This window comes from Ostrea edulis, chromosome 2, assembly GCF_947568905.1.
Source record: "Ostrea edulis chromosome 2, xbOstEdul1.1, whole genome shotgun sequence".
NCBI classification, from domain to species: domain Eukaryota; kingdom Metazoa; phylum Mollusca; class Bivalvia; order Ostreida; family Ostreidae; genus Ostrea; species Ostrea edulis.
The window spans coordinates 68,160,458-68,182,689 of NC_079165.1; the positions used below are offsets into that span (position 1 = coordinate 68,160,458).

Sequence of the window (22,232 nt, forward strand, 5' to 3'; positions counted from 1 at the left end):
TTCTCTTAACATTTATTGAAACATTTGCTTGAATGTCAACAAAAAATATAAATTAAAATAAAACTGCACAAAATGAACACAACTTTGGCTGCCTTACAAACAAATTTGGAATAGAAGCAAATATAAAAATTATGGTGAAAGCAACAATAGGCCCATGGACCACATCGCTCACCTGAGTCACCTTTGCCCATATTTAAAGATTTTCCCTATATATTCACATGTAAAATTTTGATCCCCATTGTGGCCCCAACCTACCGCAAGGGGCTATGATTTTGACAAACTTGAATCTGCACTATGTCAGAAAGCTTTCATGTAAACTTCTTTTGCTAAATGGTTCTTGAGAAGAAGATTTGAGGGCCCCATCCTACCCCCGGGGGCCATGATTTTAACAAACTTGAATCTGCACTATGTCAGGAAGCTTCCATGTAAATGTAAACTTTTCTGGCCCAGTGGTTCGTGAGTAGAAGATTTTTTAAAGATAATTCCCAATATATTTGTAATGTAAAATTTTGATCCCCAATTGTTGCCCCACCCAACACCCAGGGGTCATGATTTTAACAAACTTGAATCTGCACTATGTCAGGAAGCTTTCATGAAAATTCCTACTTTCCTAGCCCAGTGGTTCTTGAGAAGATGATTTTCAAAGATTTTACCTATATATTTGCATGTAAAACTTTGATCCCCTATAGTGGCCCCTTTCTATCCCCAGGGGCCATGATTTTAACAAACTTGAATCTGTACTATGTCAGGAAGCTTTCATGTAAATTTGTACTTTCCTAGCCCAGTGGTTCTTGAGATTTTTAAAGATTTTCCCTACATATTTCTATGTAAAACTTTGATCCTCTATTGTGGCCTTATCCTACCCCGGGGATCATGATTTTTAACAAACTTGAATCTGCACTATGTCAGGAAGCTTTCATGAAAATTCCTACTTTCCTAGCCCAGTGGTTCTTGAGAAGAAGATTTTACCTATATATTTGCATGCAAGATTTTTTAAAGATAATTCCCAGTATATTTGCATGTATAACTTTGATCCCCTATTGTGGCCCCATCCTACTCCCGGGGGCCATGATTTTAACAAACTTGAATCTGCACTATGTCAGGAAGCTTTCATATATATTTCAGCTCTTCTGGCTCAGTGGTTCTCAAGAGGATTTTAAATGATCCCACCCTATTTTTGCCATTATCTCCGCTTTGAAGGGAGCACGGCCCTTCATTTCAACAAACTTGAAAGTCCTTCACCCAAGGATGCTTTTGGCCAAGTTTGGTTGAAATTGGTCCAGTGGTTCTGAAGAAGTCGAAAATGTGAAAAGTTTACAGACGGACAGACGACAGGCGATCAGCTCCAGTGAGCTAAAAAGTGCATTCATGATGCAAGAATATCCAATAATCAAAATATATTGAATCTTAAATTACCAGCACATGAAATAAATGTTAATTGCTTTCTTCTTGGTTTATCTTAAAGGGGCATGGACACGATTTGAGCTGAAAATTTCTAATCGTCAGCAAAATTTGAATGTCAGTTGACGAGGTACATGGGAGATAGAGAGCTCACAATTCTTTGTTATGTAAACAAGGCTCGTGTCATGTTTTTGTTTAAATTTAGGCCAAGTATACTAGTAAAAGTTCCTTTAAAGCAGATTTTTCAATTTACAAGTCAATTCTGAACATAATTAAATAGTTTCTAGTGTTTATCACATCTCATTTTGCTTTAGACATGCTATTTTCTGCACAGGCACCTAAACTAGAGTATGGATATTACTACCCCCTCCTTTCTGATATTTTTTTTTGGTGGCAATTTCTCTAAAATGTGTAAATTCCCTGTCTATCTCATTCCTCTTTCGATTTATGTAATCATTTCACGCTTTTTGTAAACTTTAGAGATTGGCCTTCTACCAGTATAATAAAATTTTATTATACCGGTAGAAGGCCAATCTTTAAAGCTTACAAAAAGTGTGAAACAATTACATATTAAAATCGAAAGAGGGATGAGATAGACTGGGAATTCACACATTTCAGAGAAATTATTGACCATTAGAAATAACTTAGTTAAACATTTTAAACAATAAATATGGAAAAATAAAATTTTCAGCTCAATCGTGTCCATGTCCCTTTAAGAACAGAATTTCTTTGACAAGTAAACTTGTGTACAATTACCGGGTACTTTTTGTTCATGTGTCTGTATGTACAATTTCTTTCACAAAGAAGCCCATCTTCTTATAGTAGACTTCACAACCATGATTCAAGGATTTTTAATGTTAATGATTTCTTTTGAAACTATTTCATAAAAAATATTGCACTCTACCCAAAGTCCTCATACACTGTAATAACTTTGTGTATATCAGTTTATCAGTATAAATGTATTCAAGGCTTGCAAACTTGTAAAAATATTAAAATGACTGGATTGATGACATCATTGTTTAAGAACTTCACCACTGGTGTTGCTCATAGGTTTAAAATCAGGTCTACAAAATGTACATACCAAAGAATAGAATCTGGTCAAGTTCAATTTACCCAATTATTTAAGATAGGAAAAAATGCAAACATTGAGTCAACCTGGTCCTGCGGTTCTGTTTTTTTTTTTACCCTCTATTCTCATCCAAATTTTTGAACCCATATTATAACCCAACCAAAGCCTAACTGGGTCATGACTTCACTCAACTTGAATCTACACAATATAGGGATGCCCTATATTCATATATCAAGCAAAATTTTATCCCCAATTCTAGCCCCATGATCCATATATAAAATTTTCAAAACTTTGAATCCGTATTGTGATTAAAAACCTACTCTCGGGCATTGATTTGAAGAAACTGGAATCTACACAACCAAGGGATGCTTGCATATCGATACAATTAATCTCAGCCCGGCTGCTCTTGAGAATAAGATTCCATTCCTTATGTAAAACTTTTATTTCCTATTGAGGCCCAATCCAACCCCCAGGTCAGGATTTGAATAACCTTGAATTTAAACTACCTGAGGATACTTATATACTAATATCACTAATCATGGCCCAGCTACTTTTCAGGAGGAAATTTTAAAAGTTTATTTCCTATATATTCAAATGTGTTGGAAAGTTCCAATGTAACTCCTATTTGTGGTCCGACCCTTAGGGGCATTGATTTCAACAATTTGAATCTGCACTACGTGAGGATGCTTGCCTATTAACATGACTCATCAGTTAACTGTTCATAAGAAAACAATTTTAAAGACTTTTTATTATAAATGCACATGAAACACTTTCATCCTCTTTTGTGGCCTCATCCAACCTTTGGGAGCCACAAACCGAACTCAACTCAGCACTACCTGAGGATGGGACTATTCAGGACACTGTTGCTCTTAAGAAAAATATTTTTAAAGCTTTACCCCACCTATTCAATTATAAAACTTTGATCTCATAGTGTGGCCCCACCATGGTCAAGATTTGAACGAACTTGAATTTGCACAACCTGAGGATGCTTCCATATGAAAAGGCCCTGTTCTTCTTTTTTAATGATTTTCCCCATACATGTATATCCCTATGTAAAACTGATCCACTATTGAGACCCAACCCCACACCCTTGTGGAAAGGGGGGGGGGGGGGGGGGGGTGGTGGTGGCATGGCTTGGATAATTTTGAATCTATATACTTTAAGGAAGCTTTCACATAGGTTTTGTATTCTCTGGCCCAGTGATTCCAGTGAAAAAGGTTTTTAAAAGAAGCCACTGTAAATTCACTATTTCTTGAATATCTCCTCTTGTGAAATGGGTGTGACCCTTTCTTACAACAATTTGAAATCCCCTTTAACCATGTATGCTTTAAGGGAAGTTTGATTGAAATTGGCCCTATGGTTCTGGAGAAGAAGTAAATAATGGGTAAAAATTAGAGACAGATGGACAAATACTGGACATGTGGTGTTCATAAAGGCTCACATGAGGTTATAGCTCATTTGAGCTAATGTGTAATCATGGTTTTGCTGTTCATGTTTAAAAGATTTTTAAAGTTTTTTTCCTTTAAAATATATTCTAATATAACACTGTTCACCTCTTGAGGCCCCACCCTACCCCTCATTGTACATATCCTCCATTTTCTCTGGCATGTTATTCCTCCTTAATCACAAGTTTAGACAATTTCAATAGATGCATTTGCTAAATCATTTGCCATTTACAAAACACTGATACTTATTTTTCATGGCTTAAACATACTTAAACCTGACTTAATGAGTAGATAAAATCTTCTTACACATCAGTTTAAACAGACCAGGAGCATCTCATCCTGTGCAGTGAAGTTTGTGCAGTTCAGACAGTAAAAGATTCAGCAACTAAAATATACTGGCAATAAAACATGTATGCGATCAACAAATAAAATCTACAAGTCTCGCTATGAGCAGCAGCTAAAAGACCACAAGCTAAACAGTGTTATTTACACGATCTCACAATTTCAACTGCAGTGACTCAACAGTTCAAAATAATGTAATACATAAGCCACTAGATACTAATTTTGTAGTAGTGTGCACATAATTTCACAACATTAATGATGAAAGGTGTGTAGTTTGATAAGGCCAAGGAATGTCTATTGAAAAATCTATTCTACCTACATGTACTTTTTCTACTTACTTTAGTACAATACATGTACACTGTATATACATTTAGCACTTTATCACAGCAGGCAACTGAATCACACATTATTAAGCTACTAGTCTACAAATGTCTACTTATACTTAGTCATCTTGTAGAATATTTTGTGTACATGTACTTGCACATGTATTCAAACTATTCCATCATGTACTTTATATGTTTTAAACATTCATCCAATCTATTTCATCAAGCCTTCATCTTCGCTCTGATATTGGGGACCTCGGGAACAGCTGAGCCTTGATGTTGGGCATTGACCAGGTAGCAGACATTTTTTGCCGAGTTGGAGTGCCTCGGGGAATGGGACTCCTGTAGAAAACAACTGGGCTTTCAGGGGTCTTGTGTGGGGTGGACACCTGAGGAAAACTGGCAGATAGATTGCCTTGGAACCGGGATCTTGCAGGACTTGGCCAACTACAAAATATTGAAAATACATGCAGGTGCAAATCATGTAAAGGTAAAATCAAATAAAACTTTTTTCATACAAATTATGGTTGTGATCAGACTTCATATTGACAACATTCATTTGGATTTTGGAATACTTGGATTTTGGAATACTAAATTCTAATTCGCATGCTAAGCTATTCAAATGTAATAGATTGTATCAAGGTAAATTTTAATTAAAATATCTCTGTGCTCTGACCAGCAGTTGGGATTTGCCATCCTGGAGGACACTAGAGCTCTCCACCTGTGGATGAGTGGGTAGTTCTCCTTGTTCACATCTCGGCCCTGTATAGCCCTGTACACATCTAAGTCTGTCTTACATGGCTGGTACCTACAATTTTTAACCTGTCAATTAGTTTTTAAAAGACATTTATACCTATCTTATCTCAAAAAATTAAGAACTTTTTAAGGAACATGTATGAGTTCAGAATACAGGGTCCTCAAGACATTCCTTTAAAAAAAAAATATAAGAAATTTACTCTCACTGCATATCATGCAACAAAGAGATTTACCTTCCAAATAATTTCACCTTGAACATATCATTTCTATATGTATTGACTTAAACATGCTTTATGCAGTACACTATGAGGTAATTAGACTTGCCCACTGATGAAATAAATTTTCCCTCTTGACTTGTTGTTCACGGCCAATGCTGATGTCACAGAGTCCTTTACAAAATTGAGGATGACATCCACCATTGTTGGTAATTTACTGGGAAAAGAATCCCCTGGTTTGTACTGGCTTCCACGAATCACAAAAAAGGGAATGTTAGAAAATATTGTCATTTCTGCAACTGTTGAATTGGGTGGAACAATAGCAACATTGAGCATCACACTGGAAACATCCTCCAGGTTCTTCCCAGCAAGATCTAAAACAATGTCTCGACTATAAATCACACGCCTCTTTGGTCCTTCCTTTTGATTTGTCAAAGTTTTTCTCTCATTAAGCAGTTCAAACATAGACTGGAATTCAAAACTAGGAACCCTGTCTTTGTCTAACTCCAGGGTGATGTCTATGTGACACGACTCGGACGTCTCCTCTGTAGAGCTCTCCATTATGTCCTCAGAAATATCATCTGAGAAAGTCAATCTCTTCCTGAGAATTAACGGTTCCCTAATAGATACATCACTCACTGTCCCACTATCCCGGTCTACAGAAGTATCAAGGTTAACTTTTTCACTAAATTGATTTACAAGGTCATTAATCTGATCATTTGACTGTCTCTGGGATTCTGTTCCTTCATTATCCATTTGGGAAAGCTCCTTCACTGCTTGAGGATCCTCCGTGTACGAAGAAATGCTGGAGCTCTGCGATTTTTCCCTCCAATTTACATCCCTTATGTTCTTTACATCACTTTCTACATTTTGCATCACTTCTGAAGATGTTTCAGCCTGCTCATCAACCACATCATCCACGTTATTCTGGTTATTGTCCACAACAAATAATTCTGTGGACTGATATCCATCTACATTGTCCTTGCATCCCTCGGTGTTGCTATTCTTTAAATCATCCCGATTATTATTGTCCAGTCTTAGTCTGGCTTCTCTAATGTAAGCACACTCATTGCTTTCAATTTCATTTTCTTTATCATGCACCACATTTCCATTGCTCTGAAAATTTGGTGTATCCATTTTCTTACGCTCATTCAAAGTCGATTTAACTAGTCCCTGATAGCCACCCCCCATGCAGGAGACGCCCAAACATCCAGGTGACCCAGAGAGCCTTCTCTGCCTGCGTGACCTGTCCAACAGTGACAGTTTAGAGAAGAGAGCAGACAAACAGGACATGGGGGTCAGGATACCAGTAAAGCTCTCCTGTGACCAGTCACTGCTATCCATGGACCATTCCATTGATCGATTCATTCTACCATATTCATAAATATTCTTCTTAGGCATTGTGATAGAATCATCCATCCTTACTGATCTCTTCATGGCATCTGATCCACTAGAATTCAAGGTTTTAACTTGATCCATGATGTTGCCATGGAGATATTTATCAATGTCCACCAGATCCTGCTCGTGGACAGATTCCTCAATGTCAGCTAGAGGGGACATTAACCAGGAAACATTCATGCTCCCTACTCCGTCTTTACTCTGGTTGACTGACATGTCCATCTGGTTATACTTAAAGGAGTGGAAGCTGTTAGAGAGAAGATCTAGCTTTCCTAGGGCTTCTTCAATACAAAGTGCCAAACTCTGCTTCTGTAGGTATTCCTCCAAAAGATCAAGTCCATCATCACTTGTCATGTCCGAGTATGTCTGTAGAAAATCCCAGTATTCTACCCAAGGGATACCCAAGTCATGAGCAAGTGCTCTATAAAAATAAATAAAATTCAAGCTTACATGCACGTAGCAGGTACATTTACAGCCCATTTCTTTACATTTGATAAAAAAGAAATGAGACTTCCACTTGCCATCAAACCTCAATCTGAAACATCTACCTTACAGTGTATATAAACATACTTTTAAGAACCTTTATTCTGATTGTGTTTATTAATTTCTAACCTGCCAATTCTCTCCAGCCCCTTCTCACTGTCTTCCCTTTTAGTGGAGTAAAACTTGCGTTTATCATAATCTGAACTTTTGGACGGTGGGGTGTTCCACCTCTTGTGAAACAAATCTGCCTGCAAAAATTATTTACATTTACAACATTTCATCGGTCAGACCTTTTCAAACCTTTTAGAAATAGTATACTGTAAAATATATTAATTATGATATAAAATTGTGAAACACTATATCACATTCAATTTGATTGCCTCATTTGACTAATGTTATCAACATTCTTTATATTATATAATTCAGTTACAATTAAGTTGTGCCATATGATGTCCTAGAAATTATGTCACAATTTATTCGGTTCCTCTATTTTCAATTTGTTGCTATGGCAATTTTGCTTTGCATTATAAAAATATAGTATCAACTCAATCTATATGATATAGAGTAAGTGGTGGTAGTTTGTGATCTTTCTCAACCACTTTGTGGTTTATAATGCACAATTGGCCCAATCTTATTTGATATAGTACAAAATAAGTATCATGTACATATTATTATTTGAGGAATCATGAGATTAACAGTCATGCATATGTACCTTGGAAGGGGTCATGGGTCCAGCACAAGCTTTGACAGCCATTAGAGGATCCTTGGGGCTCCAAGACAGAGGTGGCAAGTTGACTCCACTTCGGGAGCTCTCTGGAGACCAAGGAGTTCCAATGAATGGCTGAGAGGAGTTATCTTCTGATCGTAATAATGGGACAAAGTATTGACCTGAAAAAGTAGGTCTGTTGATGACACAAATACAAAGCAACAAAATTCACAGGTATACTCTCGTTTTTCAAAAATTTCCAAAAGCACCATTTATTATGTTAAAGAGCTAAGCCAAATTTGACCCCACCTTGTTTGAGGTTTTACACCAGATGCTTCTGATATAAGGAGCAATAAGAATATCAACCAAGGTCCTTCTTTGAAGGAATTTACCAATGGTATGTCATTAAACTTCATATTAATACTTAAATGTTTTTGCATTCATTTCTCAAGTTCCTTAAAACATAGATGACACATTACCTTCCATTAGTTCCTTTATTTCAGCTTTCTGTGCAGCAGTTGCATTATTTACTCTACAGCAGATAATCTGAAAATATAGAAAGATTCAAACACAGTGCAATATACAGAGGCTGAGCGCTTTTTGTTTTTTTCGCTCATAAAGAGACATCACCAGCTGTAGGTGAAGCACTATGAATTTTGACCTGTGCATGATACTGAAGACCGTAGCAGTAAAAAATTTTATAGCGCCAATGCTTACCCTTACATGGAACTTCTGTTTTCATAGTCATATCTGAAAGACCCATAACTTTCACTCCTAAAACTGTGTACTTCACAAAAGTCTTAAAGAACAGTCATTACCTATGTAAATGTCTGAAGTTTGACAGTGGGCCAAGATCAAGAATGGAGCAGGGAAAACCATGAATTTTGTTCCCATTACATGATAAATGAAACATGCATGTACTTGTACCAAATTTGACCCCGTTACTGTGGATAAGTTGGAAATGTTCAATTGTTCACCAACAACCCACAACAATGGAAAATAAATATATTGCAATAGGTCACCTTACTCAGGTGTCCGACTGAGAAATGCAACAAAATGATTTCCAACATGACACTGTGTGCCATTTTTATGTGTAGAAGGGAAGAAAATAATCCTTGGACACCACTAAATTCTTATGTACAGTCTACTCCACTTATATTGAAGTTGCTTATATTGAACTATCTGTTATACTGAAGTTAAAATAAATCTCCAGTTACATTAAACAATATTTATATAGCTCAACACTAGTTATATTGAACTTTAAATATGATGAACAATTCAGGTCAGTCCCCCGAATTTCAATATCTCAAGTAGACTGTATATGCATTCCTGAAAATCTTATAAAGATATACAATACTCATATATGATCGAATGCATATAAATCACAAAAATTACTTTAAAACTCCACTGATAACATTCAGTTCACTAGTATATTTACCTCTTTCGGAGTCTCATTGAATTTATTTCTCACAGATTTGTCCGTTTTAGGGTGAGATATCAGAACAGCCACCACTTCAGCAAAACCATGTTTACAGGCAAAGTGTAATGGGACCTCACAACCCTGAAATGATGCATGCATCTGTTAATCAATTTGTCATGTGATACATTAAGCAATCATATTAAAAACCAGGTAAAAATTGGATAAATCAAATTCCAATTCAAGGAATTTACATAGTGATCTAGCTGTTTATCACATAGTTGTGAGTAAAAAAAAAAAAATACTGTATAAGGCTAAAAATAAAAATATGTTTGTTTCCCCTGCCCCGGCCAGGTCAAAAAAAAGGGCCTGGGTCAAATTTTTTTTTTACCAAAAAATCAAGCGTTGTATATTTTCTTTATTTCTGGAACAAAAATCGTGTCTGTTCCAAATTTTACTTTTGCTATTTTTTTAAGTCGCCGGGATTTATCTCTCGAAGTTTCAATGTTGTCGGAAGATTTCAAAGATGGGCGACACGAAGATCGCTTTGTCGTCTACTGTAAGAATAAAATACAAACAAACATCAAAAATGGTTCTGATTGTGGTAAATTGACTTTACAGTTACTCTAAAAGTTGTACCTGGAACGACATGCTGAATGATTTAACCGCAGATAATGATCACAACATAGATAAGTTGGACGAGGTCTCTGTCACTGTGTCAGACAAGCTAACAAACGGTGTGACTTTCGAGCCAGGTTTTCATGAACAAATAAGTTATTTTTTAATAAGTACATTTCTGATATGTTATTAAGTACATCTGTGTCTACTAAGTCAAGAATAAATGTTTATGTATTCAATGTTTTCTTTCAAAAGATGTAATGTTTCTATGTAGATATTCATAAAGTAAACCAAAATATTGCGTCCACCGAGTGCATTCACACTAACATTTCCAAGAATATGAATTATAAATGCCAGCAGACATGTCAATCCAGTGACCAACATAAAAACAAGTTTGACCAGTACATGGCATACTCTTCTTCTGATGTACAGTATTGAAAATGACTATCGGTGCTCTGAGCTGCTTTTTCATAGGTGTTTCCAATGAAAATTTTCAAAAAAAAATAAAATAAATAAAAGCACACCTGCCTGCCTGCCTGGTCTGTTTCAAAAATCAGACCCAGGTGGAGGGGAAACAAACATTCTTTTAAATATGGCCTAATGTTCAAATTACAAGTGTTAAAAATTGTTATCATTTGATGCCATACATATTGCATCTTTACACATAAATTTTCAGTCACATTTTTTATCAATGCTTTGCTTATAATAAACCTTAAGACCAGTTTTTATTTTGCTAAATCATGGTTGGTCAGTAGCAATAAAATGAAGGAAAAAAAAGAAAAGAAAAGAAAATGCAAAAATTCCTTAAGAAATATTGCACATGTACCTAAAATGCTTTGTGATATCAACCAGGATATGTATATACAGCAAAGAATCATTTAAGAAATAATGGAATTTTTCATAATTAAATTTTACTTTCATTTTTGTCAGAATTCCCAGTCATTGAAATAGACATACAATATTTATCAAGATTTGTATGTCAATTGTTAACAACGGCAGTGCACAAATTTACGAGGAAATGGCTATCATTACAATTTGTAAAGATATCAAAGGCAAAAACATTGCAAATGTAAATAAAATATTATAAACAATTTCTTTTTTTCTCTTTACATACAAACAAACGATATAAAATCACATTTTGAAAAATCTCTCCAATTTCTGCATTTATCATTTGATACACTTCAAATCTGTCAAGCAAAGGAGGCTTTTTATGAAAGATTCACTATTACAACAGATTTATCTAACTTTAGAAGTTGAAGTTAAAGAATATTCACGATTTAAAATGTGAGCTTGAATTTTGACACTACAATCACACAGTAGAGTGGTGAAGGGAAATTTCACTTTTCTGATTCACCATTTCCTAATTTTTACTAACACTTTAATTAAATATGAGTTATTAAATAACAACTGTTTAAAACTAATTCAATTATCAATTCAATGGTACAATTTCCATGAAATTTGAACCAGAAATGAATTATGGATTAAATTTTCTACAGATGTAGTTTTATACAAAATATATCACCATCAATGTACTGAACATGATAAGTATCGGAGTGTAAGGGGGTGGGGGATCATTTCAGCCCGTATATTTCCTACAATACCAAACTAAGTTTACATTCATGTAGTCATAAAACATACCTGAATAATAGTATACAGCTTTAATTCAATTTTGCAGAATCACATTCACCATCCATAATAATTTGTATTTCCTCGATAAACAAAAAATTTCTTAAACTATGAATATTGACCAAAGTACACTAATGTCAAAGGATTACTTTCGTTTACCCCTCAGGGGGCCTCCGTGGCCGAGTGATTAGAGCATCACGCTCAAAATCACACGGCCTCTCACCTCTGTCGGCGCGGGTTCGAATCCTGCTCGCGCCGATAAGTGAGAAAGATTCCCAGTTTACTTTCGGAAGGTTGGTGGTCTCTTCCCAGGTACATTGTATCTGGGTTCTCTCTTCCACCAATAAAAACTGGGTGCCACCATATAACTGAAAAATTGTTGAGTGTGGCGGAAAACATCAATCAATCAATCAATCTTTTACCCCTTTATCTGGTGTGTTGAGATATAGGTCTACAATGAAGTTAATTCTATTCGTCCTTGTGCTCTCTGTCTCATTAGTATGGCCATACAACTTGTCAATGAAGCTGGGGTCCTCTAACGTATCCAACAGAAGCTGACAGATTCCTGCTTGATTGCTACGCACGGCCACATGTAAAGAATTATAACGAGGCCCTTCCTGAAAGAAGATTTTACTATATACAGTAAAACTTGCTTAATTAAAACTCTGTTATAAAGAATGGTCTGTGATAAGAAAATGCAACTTATCCCTGATATTGATATCATAACTCATAAGGAACCTCATTCTCACTATTAATTAAATCCCAAGGAATTTCTCATCAGCAAATTTTACTGTATACAAAATTAATTTCACATATAACTGTTTCATCGTGGCCTTTCCAATATATCTACTCATACTAATTCTATATTAAGTTTTCTGCCATTTCATGGTTTTAAGTATGTACATGTATTCCACTATTCTTAACTCTTTTGATTACTCAATATAAAATGTAGGCTAGTGTGTAATTCTACAAATTCAACAGTCATCGGATAAAATAACTTGTTAAATTACACTCCTTCATTTCACTGTACCACTACCAGAGTTGTGGAAGCAATGTGCATTATTATGTATAATCACCTGAAGTATGACAGGTGTATCTCCACTGCTTATCAGAAACCTGGGGTTTTCCCACACCAGCGATTCTACAGACGCAACGTTGCCTTCTTCAATAGATTTTCTTAGATGGCTTAGCTCCTGGGGCTTTGGACCTTTAAAAGGACTGCTTTCCACTGAAACTCCAGTACCTAAAGTTGCGATTGCCCCATTTCCATTCTGTAACAATTCATTGTTTTATCACAATACAGCTAATATCTAATGTCAAATAATTCAGACAACATGTTTAAAACAATTCAAAGTCTAACGTTCTCAAACACGTCTACATATGCCATGTTGTACAAAAAGTTAAACTGTTGTATAATAGTAGAATAGTCTTGAAAATTCAATTAAAAGCTACAGTTTTAAAACACTGGCCAGAGTAAATAAAAATGTTTTTCTAGGTTTAGATTAAAATATTGTTTGTTTCCCCTCTGCACTAAATCTAAACCTATGGGTTGGTTAGGGGAAGGGGAAGTTGGTTGAAATCTTTTTTTTTTTATTTTGGGAGTAAAAATGTAAAATAGTCACTTTTGCAAGTTATAGATAGGGTATACTCTACTATTTCAGTCAAGTAGCAGAAGTAAAAGAATCCGAAATATGTTTTCTTGAGAGAAAAGTCAACAAAATCAATGAAAATGTTTTGAGTTGAGGTAATTTCTTCACCAACAATTAAAAAGAGGAACAAATTTTGATTTAGATCTCATCCTGATCAACCTAGCTTCATAGCTGTAACCAAAAATAATTTATCATCAAATCTCTACTGGTCATTAGATTTTGTCCTCTAAAAATGTCAAGTTAGGACCATATATATATATATGACTGATTATTTGCTTTACGTGTTAGTAAAACAAATAATGAGTCTTATACATGTATATCAGTGAGGGTTCTCACTAAACACTTTGTTTTTAAATACAGACGATTTTTCAAGTGACATATTTTCCTAAATCTAGTTATTTTAAAAGTATATGATCAACTCAATAGTGTGATATGTCAAACAATACACGACCTTGACCAATAAAATTACAACTAAAATTATAAATTCATTTCCAAAGCAAAGAAAATGCAAAAAAGGATGAAATATACAAAAGATAAGATATAACACTGGCTATTTCTTGTTTTCTAGAAATTTAACTGGATTAAAAAAAAATAACTTAGGTAAGTCATATCTAAATATACTGTTTATATGCTCAATTTAGTGATATCATGAGACGAACACATACTTTATAGGGGTGAAACGATGCATCGCGATGTAGTGGTCTCGATTCGATGTTCGATTTATTCAGGGTCTGTTTCGGTTCGATATATACGGTTCTAAAATCATAGCACACATTGCTCTTGATAACACAGTTTCTGATTAGCCAATGGAATTGAAAATTGCTCAATCAACATACGAGTAAGCTTTGCTGTATCAAAATGGACGCAGTCGAATTGAAAAATGCACCCCCAATGTATAAATCCTGGGTATGGCAACATTTCTGCTTTAGGACAAGTGATAAGAGTGTTGCCTTATGTTAAACGTTTTTACATTATGTAGAATTTATTTGAAGAGAGCAATAAATACAACGAAACATAAAAAAATCTTAGCATTATAAAGAATTTGGTACATGCTATTGTATCGAATCGAAAATCATCGAATCAAGACTAAAGTATCGAAAATCGAATCGAAAAGGTACTGTATCGTTTCACCTCTAATACTTTATTACATGTATTTGATTTTTTTGTAAACCCAATGCCGACACATTTTTTTTTTTTGACCTTAACTGAATTACCTTTGTTGTGTGTTTCCATGGTGATGCAATGTCGTCTGGGGACAACTTGGAAAACTTTTCTGCATCCTCTTTTGTTTTAAAGCATTTGAACCTGGCTCCTGAAAACTTTTTGGCAGCTTGTAGAGCCAACTTTTTGTCAGTAAACACAAAATTTTGATCTGAAAAATACACAACAGAAATAGTCATGAACAATTCTAAAGGATTCAAGATTTCCAAAATTTACTTTAAGGCCCTGACCCGAAACAAGCAGTATCTTCTAGTAGTGATATTACAGTCAATATACACACATCTGGACTACAAACAAAGGACTTTGGTTGTAACGGGGTTTTGGGGACCTGAAAAAATCTTGATATCGATGGCAGATTTAAGGGGGGAGGCGTAATTTTCAAATTTAAGGTAAATCGTGGTATCTTGTTTAGAAAAATATACTAAACGATAAAAGAAGCAATAATTTCTTCCACTCCCGGAGAAGTAAATGACAAAATCTTTTGATTTCTTGAATTACTTAATTTTTTTCAAAAACCCTTAGAATTCGTGTCAAAATGACACCTTACAAAAAAATGATAGAAAATAGTACAAATGACTAAATAGGAGACATATTTCAAGCCCTATAAAATCTGTAAAATACAGGAGCTTCCGGGGGCTTCGTCCCTGCACCCCCACCAGGGCTTTGCCCTGGACCCACTGGGGGCCTCATGGCAGCCCCCAGACCTACTGCCTCATAAAGTGGCGCCCCCCCCCCCATAACCGCAATTCCTGGATCCGCCCCTGGTTGTACCCACAATCATGATTCATGAAATAGATAATTATTGTATATGATAAAATTATACTAACTCCTGAAATCATCAGCCTTATTTGAATATTGGCACAATTGAAACCTGAGGTTCAAAAACAAAAATAAATTTTATTTTTGAAAATACATTATACACACTACATGAAAAGTATGCCAGTGAGAGGCTTTGCTGTACATGCCCTAATGTAGTTTCAACAAGAGGTCCATGGGCTACATCATTCACCTGAGTCACCTTGGCCCTACCATTGTTCAGGTGTTGTGACTTTTTTTTATCAATCTTTACTCCCATGAAAAATATTGACCCCATATTGTGGCCCATTTAGAAACTAAACTTGAACTTTTCAGGCCCAGTGATTCTTGAGGAGAAGATTTCAAAAAGATTTTCCCTATACATGTATATTCCCATGTAAAACTTTGATCCCATATTGTGGCCCCATTCTACTCTCTTGGGCCATGATTTTAACAAGCTTGAATCCGCACTATGTCAAAAAGCTAATCATGTAAAAGTGAACTTTCCTGGCCTAGTGGTTCTTGAGAAGACTTTAAAGGGACTGATTCACGATTTTCCATAAAATTTTGTATTTCACTTTTAGTGATCAAAATCTATTGTCTGATGTGTTTAAAAGATTTCACATAAAAATTAAGCTTATACATTATCACAGAAGCTCATTTTAGAGAGTTTATCATTTGTTTTGTAAACAAAGATTGCGGTGTGTTATTGTTTACGAAAGTTTCAAAAGAAATGGATATCGATCTAAGAATATTATAACTTTCATATTTCAAGCATTCTTTGGGTAAAATGTGCCATCTGAAAGTTAAACTTTGCAAGTATGCAAATTTAAGATGTTTTATATTACAAAATTAACATTTCACTGGTTTGTTTGTTGACATGAAAAGACTTGAGTCTTTATTTACATATCACAGATTTAAGGCTAAAATATTGCTTTTATTTTCGCGTTCAGGTCAAAATTTTGGCTGTCAACATTAAATCAGATATATATTTAATGCTCAACATCAAAAAATGAAAAATATTTTTTCAAAAATCGTGAACCAGTCCCTTTAAAAGATTTTTCCCTATATGTAAAACTTTGATCCCCTATTATGGCCCCATCCTACACCTGGGGACCATGATTTTGACAAACTTGAATCTACACTATGTCAGGAAGCTTTCGTGTAAATTTGTGCTTTCCTAGCCCAGTAGTTCTTGAAAAGAAGATTTTGAAAGATTTTTCCTATACATGTATATTTGTATGTAAAACTTTGATCCCCTATCAGTGATTTTTTAAGGCCCATTTTGGACCCGAATTTCGGCCCTATCCCCTCCTAAAAATTGTCAATTTTCCCCCAATTCAGCTTGCATTTTCCCCAATAATAAAATTATGAAAGAAAAACATATTTGAAAAAAATAAACATTTGATGCAAATTATATACACAGGACTTAACACTACTCATGAGGAATCGGCTGAGATGGTTTGGTCACATGTCGAGGATGGGAGACGAAAGATTCCCTAAGCGAATGTACGAATGGGACCCTACATCGGTCAGAGGCAGACGAAAACAAGGACAACAACGGCAGAGATGGCGAGACACGCTGGCAAGAAACTTTACAACTGCGGGCCTAACATATCAGTTATGGGAATGATGATTTGGATAGAATAGTTGAAAATTTTAGAAGGTTAAAGAAAAGTAGATGTGTAAAATAAAGATAATATAATGTTTGATATGATTTTAAAACTTATTTACGATAGAATAGATTTTTCCCAATTTGACTGAAATGTCGTCAATTTTTCCCAATTCGAAAGCCGCAGGACCCTTGTAAAACATGTAGAAAAATCACTGCCTATAGTGGCCCCATCCTACCCTCAGGGGTCATGATTTGAACAAACTTGAACCTGCACTAAGTCAGGAAGCTTTCATGTAAATTTCAGCTCTTCTGGCTTAATGGTTCTTGAGGAGAAGATTTTTAAATGACCCCACCCTATTTTTGCATATTTGTGATTATGTCTCCTTTGAAGGGGGCATGGCCCTTCATTTGAATAAACTTGAAAGCCCTTTACCCATGGATGCTTTTGGCAAAGTTTGGTTAAAATTGGCCCATTGGTTCTGGAGAAAAAGTCGAAAATTTTAAAAGTTTACAGATGGACAGACGACAGACAACAGGCAATCAGAAAAGCTCACTTGAGCTAAAAAAAAACCAAACACCTGCCACATGAAAATCTTCCCCTTCTAATGATTTTGGTGTAGATCCCATGCTTGACTTCCTGTGTTTATTTTTACAAAATAATTTCTAAGTGCCATAAATGACATGGTCTTATTTTAATTTAAATTTTGGCATAAAACGATTTACCACATTGCAACTTGATTTCTGATCAAACAAAAAGTAGATGGATTTTAATTAACAACAATGCTAGTATAAGTAATTTATCTAAGACAATAAATCAGAGCTTAGACATGCACACAGAATAATTTGATAGGTGTTTTCCATTTTGTAAATTTCTAGAACAATTTAACAGTTATAGGCCATATATGCTTTTTATTGACTGTCAGAAATATCACATTCATTCAAAATATCAACACTTTCCCCTATCTGGCTCTAATTTTCATTAGTCCACCAGACTTTTCAAGAAATTCTACATGTTTCAAGCTTATTTCACATATATAATTAAAAAGTTGTTCCAGTTGAAAGACAGTGATGTATTCTAAAAATCTTATCTTAAAATAATTCGTTTGCATTTACTTAATATGTATTTCATATAAATGATATAGAGAAAGTCTTGCAAGACTTTTTCCAAATGCATCATACCAAACCTAGTAGATCATGAAATAATGAATTTTTATAAAAGGTCAATATCGGACATGTATATCTGCTAGTGCTATACTACTGATACTAATATATTGATAATACCCATATAATGGCCAGTCTTTTCAATATGTATTGATCTGCCACATCAACATATCCATACATTTTAACACGGGTTTAATCATCCTATATGATGTGTTTGAAAACTCTTTTGGTTTAATCGATCTTATTTGTTTTTATCCGCTTTGTGGGTTGTGGGTTTTTATATATATATACACACATACATTTTTACAGCTATTCAAAATTGGTGCATCGGTGATATATTGAGATATAAATTTCAAAAGTGGACAAAATACAACAAAACGTCTTTTCTGTGATACTATTGTTTTAGCTCAAATGAAACAACAATTTTTTTCTCTCGAATATCTGGAAAGATATTTCATTAGGTTATCAAAAGTTTATTTTCTAACAGTAACAAAATGAATAGTTTGATCACCGTTTCTACACCGATAAAAACTTTTAAGAGATTTGGTGAAAAATGTCACTCATGAATTATTAATTTAACTCATGAAGATTAACACAGTTCTAGTCAATGACATGTTTAATTTATTTGATTTTAACTGTTCATTTTAGGGTATATCTGTCAACAAAATATTTTTTGAAGATATACTTGTTATATGTCATGTCCCATGAGGCCCTAATTTGGAAATTAATATAATTCTTTCATAAGATCGTATTGACTGTTGTATTGTATTATTTTAATTTCAATATACAAGCCTAATTTCTGTACATGGTTGAGGCATATATTAATGTTGATGACTGTCATCACTGTTGTGGGATAGATGAATCTAAATTCTAAATATGTTGGATTGTCCAGGTAATCTTGGAAGTGAAGTGATTCAGAATATGGTAATGTAAAGTGATCACCCATCTAAGGGCTGTTCATGCTCGTCGCTTAACTTGCGTTATCAAGAGAGAGAGAGAGTCTACCACATCACGAGAAAAGCTAGCTCACTAGCGAGGCAGTATAAGTTCCCTCTATACTGTCCGCTACACTTCCCCCTGCTCAGGGAAGCTTCATCCCAAAGCTTAGCTTGAGTTCTCCCTGAATGTTCGGAGCCTCTTCATCAACAGAATCTGCCATTCCAGACAACCGATATCCCTGGGATGACAACCTGAAGCACACTTCCCACCAAACACCATTTAATAACGTGTAGCGATCACCCATCCAAAGGCTGATCACGCTCCCTGAAGCTTAACTTGCGTGATCAAGAGAGAGACTCTACCGCACCGCTAAAAAAGCTAGCTCACTAGTGAGGCAGTATAAGTCAACTTCCCTCTATACTGTCTGCTATAATATACCTGAAACATTGCATTTAACTGAAGCATTCAGAATGTAGGAACAGGTTATTTTAATCTGTAATGATAACAGTACTTAGGGATCTATACTATACCACCCTGTTTTTATTTGAAGGCATGGTATATAGTCTATAGACCCCTGCTATTTTTATTATTACAAACAAAATTACCTGTTCCTGTGGTCAGAAGCTCGGATTGAGTTACAACAGTTTGAACAACTGAACATTTTGTATATTTGCTTATGTACTACAATAAATGGTCACCTTCTGTATCCTCAAATGAGGCTCCAAGAGGGGGACACACTCCATAATACACCGACACCTCTGCAACAGGTACTTCCTCTCTGTGGCCAATATTAGCGCTCTTCTCGCATAACTGAGTATCAACAAGAGTTTGTGGCTCGTGATTATCGGTTTCATCTACTACATCAGACACTGGGTGTTGCTTTTCATAGAGCTTGGTTGCCAGCTTCTTTTGAAACAACAATTTTGTGGTTGGTAAAATTGGACCAACATTTACACCTAACTCTGATAATTGGTGCTTCAGTTCATTTACACTCAGCTGTTTAACACCTTCTAAAATCTGTTCCATCTTATGTAATTTGTAATAATTCCATCATCATCCTTCTTCCAAACTCATCACTCCGAAACTTCCAATTTACTCTCAAATTCATCTCTTACACGTGTTTTGATTGGATCAGCGATTAATTATTCCGCCAATCAAAATCAATGTAAAACAAACACAACTGAACGGTTCCCCAAGTAAGAAAAACAGTCAAAAATGCATGGCATCGTCGAAATAATTCAACTGCAAAATGTTTGATACTCTCTATCATGTCTATGCAGACTCCGGACCCTGGCTTGAGATAATATTGCGCTGGTTTCCTGTCACTAGTCATCGTGAGCAAGTGAAGATGGTAATGGGACGTTTTGCCCTAAGACGGTTCGTCCCAGTTGCGGTGCGAAACGTCCCAGGTATAATGCGGTGTTTCATATGATTTCACCCCCCCCCCCCCCTTTCCCCCTTCATTTTCATGTTTAATTTTGATGTTAATTAAAGTCCTAATTGCTTCATGAATAATTACATTGTCTTGGAATACAGTTTTTATAGCATACATATACCTTGGCTAAAATTAGATGTTAGATCTGCTCGCGTACTCGCATACATGCGCGTATAATTACATGCGTTATGTATACGAGTACGTGAGCGGATCTAACCTCTAGTTTAAATTAGATTGCTGAACTAGAGGACTTGGATTTCCCTTTTTATGATAAATCACATGTATAGATAATAATTTATCCCCAACAGTGACGAATCTAGAAAAGTTTCAAAGGGAGATTGCGACTCGAGTCTGTATGTTTCCGTCCAAAAAGGGGTACGTGACTGAAGACCCCAAAATGAGAAAGGATGACCATTTCAAATGTTAAAAATATTCAATCAAAGGGGAGGGGGTGTAACTCGCCATACCCCCTCTAGATCTGCCACTGAATAAAATATGTATGTACGTACCATCAAAAAAAAAAATTATTCGTTTGCTTGTATATTTATACATATACATCGAGGATTCTCAATGCACGTAATTGACCCTCCAAAAGATTTAAGATATTGCATGCATATTTTGAAATACATGTACATGTGTACACTACTCCTGATGAAGAATGAAACTAGTTGTCGTAGTTGAGTACATTGTATATTTAATCCGCGTTGTAATATTTTTATCATACTAAGTACTACATTTGGAGTTTATTTATTTCTGGGTATAGATAATCCTTTAATTCAAATGTTCACTTTCCTGTCATTATTGATATCTTTGCTATGAATGGATTGATGGAATTATTTTTAAATGCAAAAAAAAAACCCCAAAAACAAAAAAACACAACAACCCGCATCTCGTAAGTAAACGGAATCTCCTCATTATTTCTCCGCTAGGTTGACATACACGTAATATTATGGGCGTCTCCAAATTAAAATGAATTGTAAATTATGGATGCAACTATTTAATTTTAAATTATATCATTTTTAAAAGTGTAAAACGGCAATAATTTGTTAAAAAGTGTTAATCTGTTTATCATATTTTATATCAATATACCCCGGCCTTCCGGCAAACGCTCCAGTCTGATTAAAATCAGACCCCATACTCATTATCATATCGTAACGATATGATAATGAGTATGGGGTCTGATTTTAATCAGACTGGCAAACGCTCTAACCTAGCTCTAGACCACCGCAGCGGTTCCTTAGATAATGCGTTCGCCCTGCATGCGGAAGGCCGGGGTTCGAATCCCGGTCGCGACAAACCTAAATCGTTAAATTTTAAACAGGTAGTGACAGTTCCATCACCAAACGCTCGGCATCAGGTGTGGATGTCACGGGTCCTTGGAGATGGCTAGGCCTTAAAAACAGATGTACCGTGTCACAGTAGGTGTGGCACCAATCTAATTGAAATTAGATGTTAGATCCGCTTGCATACTCGCTACACAAAGCGAGTATGCGAGCGGATCCAACATCTTATTTTAATTAGATTGGTGTGGCACGCTATTTAAAGAACCCTCACTGCTCAATGGCCGTAAGCGCCGAACAAAGCCTAAATTTGAAGCCCTTCACCGGTCTTGGTGATG

General features: G+C 35.4%; 1 protein-coding gene across 1 annotated transcript; it reads right to left on the reverse strand.

Annotated features, from left to right (window-relative positions):
* On the reverse strand, positions 1–20,308 carry LOC125682595 (uncharacterized). Its single transcript, XM_048923261.2, has 11 exons — positions 19,878–20,308; positions 14,663–14,820; positions 12,876–13,070; positions 12,222–12,416; positions 9,577–9,699; positions 8,618–8,684; positions 8,145–8,320; positions 7,562–7,680; positions 5,661–7,370; positions 5,257–5,388; positions 1–5,027 (listed from the first exon to the last, which is right to left on the reverse strand). The coding sequence occupies exons 1-11, from the start codon at positions 20,203–20,205 to the stop codon at positions 4,811–4,813; spliced, it is 3,420 nt and encodes a 1,139-aa protein (XP_048779218.2). The 5' UTR covers positions 20,206–20,308; the 3' UTR covers positions 1–4,810.
* Between the last annotated feature and the right edge of the window lie 1,924 nt (positions 20,309–22,232).

Excerpts from the sequence above, each read along its gene's own strand:
- LOC125682595 (XM_048923261.2), bottom strand. The coding sequence starts at position 20,205 with ATGGAACAGATTTTAGAAGGTGTTAAACAGCTGAGTGTAAATGAACTG. Across the intron at positions 13,071-14,662 it reads CATGGAAACACACAACAAAG|AATGGAAATGGGGCAATCGC; the intron begins GTAATTCAGTTA and ends GAATTGTTACAG. Across the intron at positions 8,321-8,617 it reads AATAAAGGAACTAATGGAAG|GTCAATACTTTGTCCCATTA; the intron begins GTAATGTGTCAT and ends CTACTTTTTCAG.